The 14,886-nt window shown below is 38.8% G+C and overlaps 1 protein-coding gene across 1 annotated transcript in view; it reads left to right on the top strand.

Moving 5' to 3' along the window:
- The window catches only part of CHCHD6 (coiled-coil-helix-coiled-coil-helix domain containing 6), a 230,450-nt gene that overhangs the window by 139,058 nt on the left and 76,506 nt on the right, over positions 1–14,886 (top strand). Inside the window, exon 6 of the mRNA XM_087707812.1 lies at positions 5,850–5,920. Within this exon, the coding sequence (XP_087563938.1) occupies positions 5,850–5,920 (71 nt within the window). The remainder of the gene's footprint in view (positions 1–5,849; positions 5,921–14,886) is intronic.

Raw genomic sequence — 14,886 nt, 5'->3', positions numbered from 1 at the left:
ATACCAGAAACTCCCTCACTAAGTGCCATGGTCATAAACTGCTAAACCATGTGATCTTGCTAACTTCTAATGGCAGTGATGGCAATTCTGTTTCCAATCAGAAGGCGAATTTTGCACGGTTGTTACAAATCATTTCTTTGTTATTTGCGATATCCTGTCAGATTTTCCCATGATTCTGCTTGTCCGAAGCAGACAGTGAAGGTTGCAAATGTATTATATTGTATTGTATTTAATGGATTTATAGGCCGCCCGATCCCGGAGGACTCCGGGCGGCTTACAGAAAGGAAGTAAATCATAAAATAAAGAGTTAAAAAACAAAAGAGACAGATTAAAACCTCATCATGCACCCAAACCTGGTCGGGGCTGGACCTCAGTAATGAGGTCAACAGCCCCAGGCCTGCCGGAATAGCCAGGTTATGATGGCCTTTCGGAAGGCCATGAGAGTGGGTAGGGACCGGATCTCAGGGGGTAGTTCATTCCATAGGGTCGGAGACGGTGACTGTGGTATCTCAGGATGCTGCAATAACAATCGCAATAGCAATAGCACTTAGGCTTAGGCTTCCTAGTGTTTTTACAGCCCTCTCTAAGAGGTTTACAGAGTCTGCATATTACCCCCAACAATCTGGGTCCTCATTTTACTGACCTTGGCATTTGGCCTTATTTTCAGGGAGGTCTTATTATTTTTGAGGTGCAGAAGGCAGCGAGCGTGGTCACCTCATGGTGTTGCTGTGTTGTAATATATTTGGGGGAAGGCTTATTTTCGGGGGAAGGCTTATTTTAGTGCATGTGCTCAAAAGCCCGATTGGGCTTATTATCTGGGGAGGTCTTATTTTTCAGGGAAACAAGGGTACTTTTTCCAGTCTTTCCTGCCATGTGACAATCAATTCTATTCTGTTTTGATTTACCTGCTTATGAAAAAAAAATCTTGAACCCCTTTATGCAATTTGCTTTCCAACGTTCTATTGGGTTAGATGGAAGACAAAGAACTCAAAATCTATAATGTGATTACAGTCCTCTGCTGATCTAATTTTCAAAACTGATACTTAGTTATTAATATATTATGCAGAACAGATACACAGAACTCTTCCACCTTGAAGGCTACAGGTTTCCTGAACTGAAAGCATTGAAAGCCAAGATGATGACCAATAATCCAAATTGAAAGCACTTAACAAAAAGAACAGTGCAAAGGCAGCAATGGGTCAAATTATTTAGAAGTCAAAACCCGATTAGGTATTTAGGCATGCAAATTAATGCAGACATTGGTCCAACATTTCTATGTTTCCAAAATACAACTTTAAGTAGGAAGCGGTGATTAATCTTAATCAGATGAGGGTGTCTTCACCGTTAAGCTTTTTATCCCTTGCTTTTTTCCTCTACTAATTTGAATTAAGTGGTGCCTTTTTTCCAATGGTTTGCTGGGTGGAAATTCATGTGTGAATGATTGGAATGAGGGGGGACTGTGGTCCTGGAATCATGATTGTAACTTCCCATTCTGACCTAGTTTGAGAAGCTTTGTGGATTACAATTGTCATCTGACAATAAATCATCTGAAGGATTGTAACAGATAGGTACTGTATGGAGGCAAATTATTCATGATCTAAAATTCACTATGAAAAAAATGAGAAAATTACTCAGATATTCCTATGTTCCCATTGGAATATTCCTGTCTGTTCCATATCTTACCTAGATGGAGGTAGGTCATCAGAGCAGGATATATTTAGCTGCTGTCAGACATTCAAAGTAGGGAAGGTTAGGAAACGGAAATTGCTAGCAATCTTAAAATGTATTTTAATGCAATTAGAATATTGTAATAGAATCTTGAAAGTCTGTCAGCTCACCTCTACTTCAACCTATACCTAACACAATTAAAATGGAGTTGCTTTGAGTTGCCTTTTCAAATTTTCTTCTTTTCCCAAACTCAGATGTCTTTTCTTTAACAGTTTGGATTACCCTTCTTCTTTTTCTGTGTCGATATAACATTCTTTTATCACAGTGGAACAGTTTTCTGAAAGAAGCTGCAGAGGCATCTAGAGGCTAGGAAAACAGATCCTCTCTTTGTACTGTTCATTCCTAGTCTTACCTAGGAGTTGCAGAACCCTTTCTGATTTTTGGTGGTTGGGGGAGAGGAGAGAAAATGAAAGTACTTGGCATGGCATGGGATACAATATATAAATGTTTTTATTCAATTGGAAAAGGAAAATAATTGCAGCCAACAGAAAGAATGTTAGAACAGGGGTAGGGGAGCCAGTAATGAAACAACAGCAAATTAAGGGAAAGTTTGACTATTATAACTGGAAATTACTGTTATAATTTTCTGTGAATATGTAATCTCATTTGAGAAGTACTATATTTCTTGCTAAATAATTTCCTTGTTGTAGGAGTATGGTTCAGCTTTCCTGAAGTTGAGTACAAGTATTGCCCCTGGAGGTATCATGCGTGAACTCTTCCATTTCAATCTGAATTTACTGATCCAAGGATTCAACCTTTATTTGGAGGGGGGTGTATTTTCCTATCTACTTGCCATATGGCATCTAAATATTCTTACACATCTTTTTTTTTAAAAAAAATCCACTTCCTTTCATTCTTAGCTTGTGTCTTATTCCCTTCAACTGATGGGAATTTTGAGTCCATGAGGTCACCTAGGGGTGACTTGGGTGGCTATATAAATTTGTTAAATAAATAAATAAACTGTCAGTTTTTACTCTCTGTCCTTCATGCTGCCTCTGTAAGGACTTTCTTTCTATTTTCAGAGTCTTGTTATGGTTTATTATCTTTATAATTTGCAACAATAATATTTCCCTTCCGTGTCCTCTGGACCTTTTTCTCCTATCTCCTACTCATTTCTTTCCCCTCTCAGTGACTCATGCCATTTTCCTACTCAGGTTGTTCTGGGATGTGGGAGATAATCAGCGCCTGGTTGTTAGTTGTTATTGTTTTTTTCCTCTTAGTGCAAGTATAGCACTGCTGTTGCTAGCATCAGTTCAGCCAAAAGGTTATGGCACAACTAGGGGGAGGTGGAAGACAATCAGTCAGAAAAGGAATTTTTTGCACTGAAACTCACAATTTGTGAAATTATATGGTGTTTAGAGTTTTTTTTTTCAAGCAGTAACAAACCTATTAAAACATTTCCAATTTTTGAATTATCACTTTTATTGATTTTTCATTATTTGTGTTGCATTTGGTTTCTCAGGGCTATTGTTAATGCCAATGAAAGGCACCTAGTGGAAAGACGACAGAGAAACATGATGGTTAAATATGGAGCAATAGATTTCCCTGACGCTTTTGACATTGTTATCTCTTGAGTGCTGTGCTGATTTATTCCCTTTGTTATAGTCAAAGTTTCTTCTGCAACTATTTAAAATTATATCCTTGCTTGAGAATATTTTGTCTGCTAGCTGCATTTCTTACCTTTGTTATGAGTTATATGTGTGTGGGGGAGTAGTCTTTTTTTTAGTTGGGTTACATCCAGTGGTGTGTTTCAAAAATTTTTAGAACCTCTTCTGTAGGTGTGGCCCGTTTTGTGGGAGTGGCTTGCCGGCCATGTGACCGGGTGGGAGTGGCTTTCCAGCCATGTGACTGGTTGGGCATGGCCAACTTGTAAAATGTGGTGAAAGTCACTTAACAACGCTCTTGCTTAGCAACCAAAATGTTGGGTCAGAAACCCTGGCATTTGAAGCACGGAAGTCTTAAAGCTGTCAAGTTACAAGGCCCTTGCACCCTTAACCCTTTAGAAAAAAAAATCAGGGGTGTTCAAACTTGACAGCTTTAAGACTTGTGGACTTCAGCTCCCAGAATTCCTCCTCTTGCTCTTCATCTTGATGATATGCAGACAGGCCGGGGGGGGGGGGGGAGCTGGAACCGGTTCTAAACGGCACTGTAGATTTGTGGAACCTCTTCTATAGAAGAGGTTAGAACTGGCAGGAACCCACCCCTGGTTACATCTTATCATGAAGTTCTTGCTAAAGTTCAACTATAACATTTTTGTTCTTGCTTTCCCTTCCTGTTGCTGTTTTATTGCTTGCTTATTGCTAGCTAATGGTATTTGATGAGATAGATTCCTTCTGTTTCCTGGAGAAATGTTTCATTTTGTTACTTTCAGCTCTTACCTCTCTTCGTTCTTTTTGTCATATTTCTGATCATGCAAATTTAGGTCCTGTGAGAAATCAGATGCTATGAAATATGAAAATTGCTTGGGAAGTAATTGGAGAAACAGTGTGACATACGAAACCCGTGGAGATAATGCTCACACCTACTTATTCACGATATTTAATTTTTAATGACAGTTTTAATTAATAGAGTATAGGTCTTAGGGCTTTTCAGAGGCAAGGAAGAGATGGCAGGGAGTTGCAGGACGGTGAATAAAGGGTGCCATTAAAATATGTGAACTACACACACTTGAAATGAGTGTATGGCTACGTGTGTGTGTACAAAGTCTCCAAAGCAATGTAAAAGTTACCATTATGCCACAAAAAACAGATTAATCCCTCAGCAGCTTTCTACCAAAATCCATTTTGAGGCAAGGCCTCATCTGCAGTTTGCTAACTCCTGAGAGAATTTTTTAAAAAGTAAAATCTGTGAAAACAATTACCTGCTGTGATTTCTTTCTAGAATACAGAAAATACATCTAACAATGACATTTCCATATAGCTAGTATGGAAGGAATATCACGAGACTGTTTGTTGATAAATTCTGTAAAAAAATAATAATAGAAAAAGGATAAAAATGCAAAAGTTTCTGCTAAGGGGCTGCAGGTAGGCAAAAAAAAGTAAACATTTTGCATTCAACCTTTCTTTTGACAAGTACTATAAAAAAGAGAAGTAAACCTAAGAAGGAAATTTTGCTCAGTGACTGCAAATTAATTAGAGTAAAATACAATATCTCATGAAAGAATCACTTGTAAGAATTAGTGCTTTTGTTGCTGCTTTTGATTTACTTACTGTGCTCTTTGACAATAACTATAAATTACTAGTTATATTGCAACTACCATATTGCTAATCTCCCAAATTTGAAGCAGGTGTCCTAGGAAGGTAAGACAGTTCAATCCTTCAAAATATGTGTTTCACAAGAGTCTCATGCAAATCGCATCTTTTTAAAACATTAAAGTAGGCAGGTTTTTTTTGTAAAGAGCCAAGGTGGCGCAGTGGTTAAATGCAGCACTGCAGGCTACTGCTAGATCAGCAGGTCAGCGGTTCAAATCTCACCAGCTCAGGGTTGACTCAGCCTTCCATCCTTCCGAGGTGGGTAAAATGAGGACCCAGATTGTTGGGGGCAATATGCTGACTCTCTGTAAACCGCTTAGAGAGGCCTGAAAGGCCTATGAAGCGGTATATATAAGTCTACTGCTATTGTAAGGGTGCTGCAATCTGTTCTGTTCCTGTCTGCTTAACTGTGTGTGAATATATGCTGAGCCACTTAATTTTAAATTTTTCTTAGGAATGAAGGATTTGCACAACCCTAATTAATTGTTTTCATTGCCCAGATATTGCATGGATTTATTTTAGTTAAAAGGTAGATTGCTAATTTGCTTCTTGTCCTCAGTATAAAAAGCATGGTTCTGTTAGCTGTAATGAAAATTAGGGAATCTTTAATTTCCCTAAGATTGTGTATTTCTGGTGCTTTCCTGCATATTTCTTCAATCTGGTACCTTCCAGATGAGGTTGGGCTGCCACTTCAAACAGCCCCAGGTATCACAAGCAATCATTGGAAATGCTAGTAGGTGATTGCCTTAATGTATACTGATTGCCCAAAAGTCCGATTCTCCTTAGCATTTTAAGACTTGTTCTGTATGATTGGGTCATTTAAGATATTGTTTTTCCTTTATGCTGAATGCTACCTCTGATCATTTTCAGAATTCTGAAATCTACAAGTTGACTTTGGATCAATACAATGAGGCAGTCACCAATGCAGAAGATCAAATCAGGTAAAAAAAAAAACCCAACCCTTATTTTTGCAGTATCTTTGATACATATATAATGATTTCCACAAAGTGTCCGTGAAATGTAGGTCACCTAAAATATTTTCTCCAAAGTTTGATATAGGTTTATAGATTGGAAGTCGGATGTAGTCATCATAAGGGCTGCAACACCAAACCTTGATACATTCATGTAAAACTCTGTAAGAGTAGTGAAACCAATGTCTCTATAGAAAAAAATTCCAAGAAATCCAATAAGGAAATAGCATTGAAACTCAAGGCAAATGTGTCTGTCAACCAGTGACGTGCAGTCAGGGGAGGCAGAGCCTCACCACTGTCATCATGAAAAGAAAAAAAAACGTAAAAGGAAAAAGGCAAGAGCTGAGGTCAGGCTGAGCTAGTTGCTGCCAGAGTCACAGTGGATGACTCTGCTTAGTGCTTAACTGTTTAAAAAAGCCTCTAAAAAAGCAGGAGAATGACGTGCCTCATCTAGTCTGACTTTAGGCATTTTATGATCACTCGAGCAGAGTTAAGCAAGGGTTAAAAGCTGAAAAATTCCTGACGTAGATGAGGCATGTCGTTCTCCTGCCTCCTCCTTTAAAGGGTGCTTTTTTAAAGGCTTTTTTAAACAATTAAGCAGAGTCATCCACAGTGACTCTGGCAGCAACTAGCTCAGCCTGACCTCAGCTGTTGCCTTTTTCCTTTTACATTTTTTTTCTTTTCATGATGGCAGGCAAGAGCAGAGTTGAAATCCTCTCTGAAACAGCTGGAAAAGGTACGTGTGGGTCGGAGGGAGGGGGAGTAATTCAAACTTCATCCTCCTGGTGCGGGGTTTTGGGCAAAGGCTGGAGGGAAGTGCTCTCCCTCCCCAAGTGTAGTTTGATTGCAGGCAGAGCCACGTTGTCTTTTCAAACCTGTAATCAGTGAAGCTGGGCTGGATCCTTCCGGGGCTGGGGGAAAGTGTGTGTGCTCCAGTATGGCTCTTTGACTGGCTTCCTGCCTCCTCCTGTAGTTTCCCTGACTCCCTCAAATCCAACTTTGTGTGTGTGTGTGTGTGTGTTTGAGAGGGGGGAGGGAGGGAGAGAGGGAGGAAGGAGGGGAAGGGAGAAGAAAAAGAAAGAAGGAAACTTATTTCACAAAGGAAAAGAACAAATGCTGTTGCTTTAAATCGGAACTGAGCATGCCTGGCTGTGGAATTCTGGGAGTTGAAGTCCGCAAGTCTAAAAAAAATTGTGTCAGTGCCTCACCAGCCATAAACCTCACCGCACGTCACTGCTGTCAATCCATTCCTACCAGATTGATCCCAGGTTATTACTCTGCCCTAGCTTTGTGTATCCTTCAGTATACCTTATGTGAGGCCTCCCTTCTGCCTGAGAGGGCAAGGGCGAAATGTCATCACTGCCCCAGCTACTGGCTGCTCCTTCCCGCTTTCCTGCTTCTCTCATCACCTCTACTATCTCACTCTCTCCTTGTTATGACTTTAGAATGAGGGGGAAAAAATACATCTCCAGAGTGCAGATTAAGAGCAGAACAAGCAGGCCGATATGGAATGACAAGCCCTAGTCCTAACTGTGGTAATACTTAAATGAGGATCTATGCTAGATGTGTGATTACTATACTGCTATGTATGTATGTTTTTTGTTGTTGTTCTGGTTTGCCAGAAAATTGGCATCTTTACTTTTACTCTTCTCTTGTCTCCATAAATCTACTTTGCTCTACTCCAAGTTATGCACCTATTGAAATGGGCAGGAAATAGTTTTGCCTTCTTATGGACTGTCCCTGCAAGTTGAGAGATCCATGCCTCACATCACTTATTTTTTCCTATGTATTATTGAAGAAAATGACTTAAAGTTGCATGCAGTAATTCTGAGACCTCAGAAAATGGCAGATAGACCGCACATTTGAAATGTGCAATCTAGATGGCCAAGGATTAAATTTGTTTATCTGTGATTCTTGGTGATTGTGCAATTAGAATCAGCCAAAACAGTTCTGTGGTTCAGTAGCATCTAATTGACATCCCCAGGGGCAATCTGCTCCATACAATGCAAGGCTACTCTTGAAAAGACATGCTTTCTGATCCTCGTTCCTTTGAATTCAAATTGGTATGGGATTCTAGGAAGCCCTCTCTAGATGATTGTACAACTCAAAGAGAATCATACTTGGGGATGCTATCCTTGATGTATCCCAGTACCATGCCATACAAGGCTTTATACACAACCAGCATTTTGAATGGACTCCTACCTGTAGCCAGTGGAATCTGAGCATCACAATTTGCACTAGTTGCAGCTTCTGAGTCATCTTCAAAGACAGCTCCATGGGGGGGGGGGGGTTTGTCCAATTTTAAAGGCATCTCAGTTTATGTATGGTTATAAAAATTTACTATTTCCATCAGGAGGTGTGACTCCAGAAGGATCCCCAAGTCACAGAGCAGCTCTTTTGGGAAACTGCAGCTCCATTGAGAGCTGCATGTTATATAACACTGATTTTTGAAGCTGATGTTAGATAACACTGATTTTTACAAACATTCAAGACATCCACAGTTGTCAGACCCATTTGTGAAGAGTTCAATTAGCTTTTGAATTCAAAGAAGAAAGAGTCATCGTAATTCAGAGATTAGAATGCAGTATGGCAGGCTAATTCTGCTGAGTGCCAGCAGTTTGATCCTGACTGGCTGAAGGTTCACTCAGCCTTCCATCCTTCCGAGGTGAGTAAAATGAGGACCCAGATCATTGGGGCCATTATGCTGACTCTGTAAACTGCTTAGGGAGGGCTGTAAAACACTATATAAGTCTAAGAGCTATTGCTGTTATTGTTCAAGCTATACTCAGGAATCTTCTCAGACTGACAATTTGCCTCTTGGGTGACTAGTTAAGGTTCAATGGCATTCAAAGGGATCAGACTTTGCTCTCTTATGCCCACAAAGGGACTCCAGACTAATTCCCTGTTTGACCCCTCCCTCCAGCTCACCCAGTGTATCTCCTACAACAGCATTTGCAGCTTGTCCCTAAGTAGTGATATGCAACTGGTACATTATTATCTATCTATTATGTACAGCACGCTGTAGAGATAAGAAAGATGATGTTGATAGAGATATGCAAGATTCATTACTAAAGTGATGAGAGGTTAAATGTATCTTAAGTTTACAACAGACTGAAAATATATGGAAGAGGTTTAGAATAATTCATAAGAGAATAAACCCAACTCATAGGAGAATAAATTCAATCAAACTTCTGGATTCTGTTATAGCCACTTTTAGTAAAAGTAGTTTTGGCCTTCCCATGGAGTTGGTATCCCAGTCTGGTCTACTTGATGGGGCTAACATAGACCATCCATAACATAATTTGCCCCAGTGCTTCATGGGAAAGGACAAAACCCTGTGACACTCAGCATTGAAGCATCCAATGGCTAAAATTGTCTTCCTCTTCAATAACCAAATGGAACCACTCACTCAAAAAGGAGACAGGTTTGACAAATGAGAAAAAAAACTAAGGGTTTGTAGCTGCGCTCTGGGAGAAAAATGGGGCTGAATTTAGGCCAATTTTGTTTTATTTTAACTAGTTAAAATTTTGAAGACCTTGTGTTATGTAGTGCCTTTCTTCTGGGAAGGGGAGTATAGTGAGCTTGATAGGAACTTCAAGAAATCTAAATCATTGTGATCTATATCTTTATTATAAATTAAATAATAGAGTCTCAGGTATGTAAAACAATAACTGTTTTAAATAACCATTATATGGTTGTTTAAGTAGCATGCATACATCCTATTTTTGGTATTACAAAGTGTTTTATGTGGTCCTAGCCTTGAAGAGTTGCAACTGGAACAAAATTCTCTAGCCACTAACTAGTGCAAAAATATAGAGATCCACTCTGGTTGCCAGTTCCTTTCTAGGCATTATTTAAAATTCTAAATTCTAATTATAAGATGAATTGTCTTCTGATCGGAAGCTGTAAGGCCAGTAAGTTCTGTAGACAAGGCCCTTGTGAGCTGTCAGAGGCTCATTCATCTGGAACACAAGACATGGCTTTCTGCATCATCCTCAGGCTTTGGAATGCATTCCCTGAGTCAGTCAGTTTTTTTGTCCCTATATTTAGAAAATCCATAAAGATATCTATCTTTTGTCAGGATTCAATTGTTGACTGCTTTTATTACTAAATGTGATTTTCAAATGTGAACTTCAGTATTTTAATAATTGTTTAGCTGCCTTGAGTGCTTCACTAGAAAGGCAGGATGGGTATATAAATAACACATTTCTAACTTCTTGATGATGCATGGAGTTGAATCATAGAACTGGGAGAGGCCACATAAGCCATCAAGTCCAATACCTGGCACAGCACATGAATCCAAATTAAAACATTCCAGACAGATGTAATTGCTATCATTATCAAACTCTTATTCTTAGGAAGTTCTTTCTAACATTCAATTAAAACCCGTCTTCCTAAAACTTTAAATCCATTATTCTACATCTTGTATTCTGGAACAAGAGAGAGCAGGTCTGACCTTTCATTTGGCATCGTTTCAGGTATCATCCCCTTTATTGCTGATAATCCAAGAATAGTTATGAATTCTAGATCATCATAACCCACTTTAGAGTACGTTTGGAGTTTGGGATATCAGCTGCCCTTTCTAAAACATCTGCCCCAAATATGAGACGCAATATTTCATCACCAAGAGATAATGATCACCAATAATCATCAGTCATGAAGAGTACAAAGCCTGATTTTTTCCACATCTCCAAAACTACATTTGCCAATGGAAGTCTATAGCATTTGGATTTATTCATAGTTACATCAAGCATACAATGAGTGTAGGCCCTTTGCATGATGTATACAGATGCAGAAATGTATATGTTGCAGTTTTTTGCTTCAGAAGTTATATTAATGGCTTAGCAAGTAACCACGTCCTTTGGTGTATTTCTAGCTTAATTTCTTATCATTTAAAGCCGAGCACAGTCCTTGCTGCCTCTGGAATTACCTGCCCATTGTTGGGGTTTGGTGCAGTCTTAGTTTAGATTATCACAAGGAATTTTGTTTCCCATCTGGCTCCCTTCAGTCTGTGAGGCCGAGTTGCTGCACAGCTGCCATTTGAGCTCTGAGCAGAGTTGCTACTGGATGTCAAAAGCAAGAAAGGGTTTTAGCTCCAGCTAGGGTTTTAAGCAAAGATCTGGCTGGGTACTGTGATTTTTGGTGGATGTCTGAGACTTGTGTAATACCTGCTATTGGCTAAACTTGTTCAACATCACTTCCCTCAGATTCAGTCTTTGCTCCTCCTCCCAGTCATGCATATGCTTTCTCCATCTGTCAGACCTGTGTGGTAGCCAGATCAGGAAGCAGATTCCATAAAAAATACTGGAAATCTTTATTAATACAGCATATAACAAAATGTTGGAAGATTAGCAGTGTCTCCTCTTTCCTTGCTCTTGAATCAAGTCAAGGCAACTTCAATTTCCTTTCCCATCCAAGTTTTGCTAATGACCTTTGCATTCCTTTTCCAAAGTCATCTCTGTAATTCTCTATGCCATCAGTTTTCCCTTTATATGCCAAGGGCTTGAGTGGGACGGGGTGAGGAAAGCTAACATGACCAGCTATGAACGTAGCCATGTCCTTGAGAAAGGCCAGAGGGTGGCTAATCTAGGCACCTGGGAATACTTTTACATCCTTCATAAGGGGTGTATGTGACCTACTCACTGGCTTGGAATGCTGAAGTAGATGTGTGTGAAGTGGGATTGTTCTACTCAGTGTGTCTTTCTCAGCAGTCTGGAAGCTTGAGGTGTCACTTCACTGAGTTTCCTGGCAAATACTGCAGTGTAGTTCCCTTGGGGAAGGGCTCAGGATAATAATCTAGTCTGTTTGCTTTTTCCAACTTGACTTTGTAGGGGTACTGTTTCTGCCTGGCCATGCATGTCCCTATTTTCCCTTATAGGCAGGAGAAAGATTTGGGTAGCTTTCTTCTGTTTTCTGTGGCCATTTCCACACATGTGCTACAGTGTCTTCTAGAGTCGTTCAACCCATATTGTGCCAATGAACACAGATTTCATATCGTTTTCGTGATGGTTATGAAGATGATGTACAGTAAATCATTACTAGGGAAATGGCCTATCTTTGTAGCTAAACAGGAATTATGCAACTAGGTCCAAGCATCTGTTATATTTCAAAACCTTCACTGCTTATAGCGTGTTTATCACCAGCACAGATGAATACGCTTATGCTGTGATTTCCACCAATAATAATTACAAAAGGATCTCTATAGAAAAAGATAGCTGATGGCCTCTTTCCAAATTGTGCATGAATATACATCAGTTCTAATAGACTTCAAACAACTAACGGAAACCACTGACTTTGGAATTTTCACTTCATTCAGGGAGTGAGAGATGGTTAATCTAAAACTCCTCTAAACTGGATTCCATCCTTTCTGCTTGAAGAGGACATTCCAGATTCGGAGCATTATTTTGCAAATATGAACATGACATGATTTCAGCGAGTAAATTGCAATAGTTATAGTAAAGTCTGCATTGTAAGGTCTATATTGTAAGGTCCAATAATTCATGTATCCTCTTAGGGATACATTTTGAATTTTCTTACAGAAAATTTCCTATTAGGGCTCTGCAGAAAAGTATTGGAAATGGTGTTTACAAAATCCACTTATTTGAGCAAGGAACCTGTCTGTGAATCATTAAAACAGCCCTGTCGTTTAAAATGGTCAACTGGGGATAATCTTCATAGCATGTGTTCAAGCCTTGCAAACAACATAGCAGCTTTGAGTTTCAAAGAAATGTTCTATTCTAATGTAGTTTGCAAAGCACTTCATTCAATTGCTTTGCACAGCCCTGGTGATTACTTGCAACATTTGGTCCCTCTGTAACTTCACAGCCATTGCAAACTATTAGGAAACACTTTATGGGGGGAAAAATGAATTGGGAATCAGAATGCCCATCTGAAAGGCTCAAATTGTGCAGAAGTTTGGTTCAGAATTACTTTAGTATTTGCTCTCAGCACAAAACTTGTTTTATCAGCAGGAGAATAACAAAATGTTCAGCTCCACTAAGACAAAAAAAAGAGATAGAAATATCAAAGTTCTGGAAACTAAGAAACTATTTAAATATTATTTTGCACAATGCCAGCATGATATAATTACTTTAAAACTGAGTACAGAAAACAAAGCTGCATCTATATCTATATCCTTGATGTTGTTAACTGTTGGAATCGGTTTTAAGGAAGTTTGAATCTTGAAAGGTATCCTGCTTAGGTGGATTGCCTCTGTAGCCAAAGGATGAGTTGAAAGACTTTTCATGGTTTCCTCTCAGGAAAGTATTCAAGAACTGACATTAAAAGGTAGCCTTTCTTTGCTGAACATAGATGGAGTTCCAGCAGCGTGCCACTTTCGCTACCAGCTGCTGCTTCTGATGTGAAGGAGAGGAAGCAGCATCCCTTCCATAGTGGTTAGACCCAATTCCTGACTTCTAAAATTTGTTTATTTTTTAAATCTGTTCCAAATAGGTACTCAAAATGGAATGCCTTTTTAAAAAATTCGATCAACTTTATATCTTAATTTGCCTGTCTTACTGAAGTATTACTTTGGAGGTTTGGGATTTCCAAGAGTATTAGGACTGAACATCTTGCTGAAAAATAAACAATCCCCATACGTATATATGTATATAAAACCAAAGTTGCTGACACATTGCATACATTTTTAGAATATGCGCTCTTAAAAATTAGTTCCTGTTAGAATAAATATTTCAGAAGTTGGAAAGCAGTAATTAAGTTGTGACAACCTTTTTCTCCACTTGTCTTTAATCTTGGAACACAGGAAGATGATATTGAAGCCAAGTAGGTTTCTAGAAATTATGTTCCTAGTTGCCAAAAAAACAATAATTAGAAATATAGAGGTTTTTTTAAGGATTTCCTTCAGGAAGAGATTGAGATCTGAAACTGTGCCTTTTATTTGCTCTCTCTGTTTGCCAAGACTTTTTTTTTAAATGAAAGCCTTCAGTGCATTACTTTGGAGGTAATCTGATCTCTGGACATCTTATTGTTAGAGTGGGACAAGCACAACACACTTAAATTATTTCTCAATAGTTAAAATGGTTGCTAATGACTTCCTGATTGGTGACCTTTGAATGTGATACTAGAAACATATTTCAAAGAGTGGGAGGATTGTGCCAGAGAAGTGAACATGCCAAAGAAAAACCCAAGTTTTATGGAATCCATATTTGAAAGCTTGGGAGCTTCTACATGCAAAAGGCATATTTTCCTTGATTTTCATTAGTTTAAAGTCTCTGAGTCAGTCAAGCTTGATTTCTGGTAATTTTATTGATCCCTCATGATAACTTTAGTTGGCAACAGTTTACCATTACCTTTGTCTGTGATGATTTTTCAGTTTCCTAATCCAGTTTACAATCCTGTTTCAGATGATTTTCTAAGTTCTTAAATACTTAAAAATGCATGTGGCAAAATAAGAAGAGATGGAGTCACAACTGAACTGATTAAACGTGGATTGAATACAATATAAAAAGTACCAAAAAGTTGAGGTAATTTGACGCGTAGAGAGAATGAATGAGATACAACTTGCAAAGCAAATATATGAAAGAAAAGCAAATGAGCCAAGAAGAAAAAAGAGGCTCGTTAAAATCATGGTTGGATGGTATTGATAGGTTCCCAAAAAACAGAACCCAAAGAACCAGACAAAATAGAACAGGCAGTGTGAATGAACATGGTGGATGGTTTGCAAAATAGAAAAGGATGGAGATATATAGTGAGTAGTTTTAGTGTAAATTAGACTGAACTGTTTTTCTTTGTTAAGTTATGCCTCCAATTCCTTTGACTTATTATTTCTCTCTTCTTTCCTGTGCTTTGCATGTTTTTGCACCAAGAAGAAATGATATAATGGGTATGTATATCTATCATTTGAAGAGGTCTTGACCGAAAAGGGTTAGTATGAGTATAGTCTCCCTGTAGATTTTGTGGAGTTAGGAATGGCTGTC

The sequence above is a fragment of the Thamnophis sirtalis genome, unplaced genomic scaffold (genome assembly GCF_051295495.1).
Source record: "Thamnophis sirtalis isolate CommonGarterSnake01/CBP01778 unplaced genomic scaffold, rThaSir2_p1.2 scaffold_3, whole genome shotgun sequence".
Lineage (NCBI taxonomy): Eukaryota > Metazoa > Chordata > Lepidosauria > Squamata > Natricidae > Thamnophis > Thamnophis sirtalis.
This window is presented reverse-complemented; position numbering and strand designations above follow the sequence as displayed.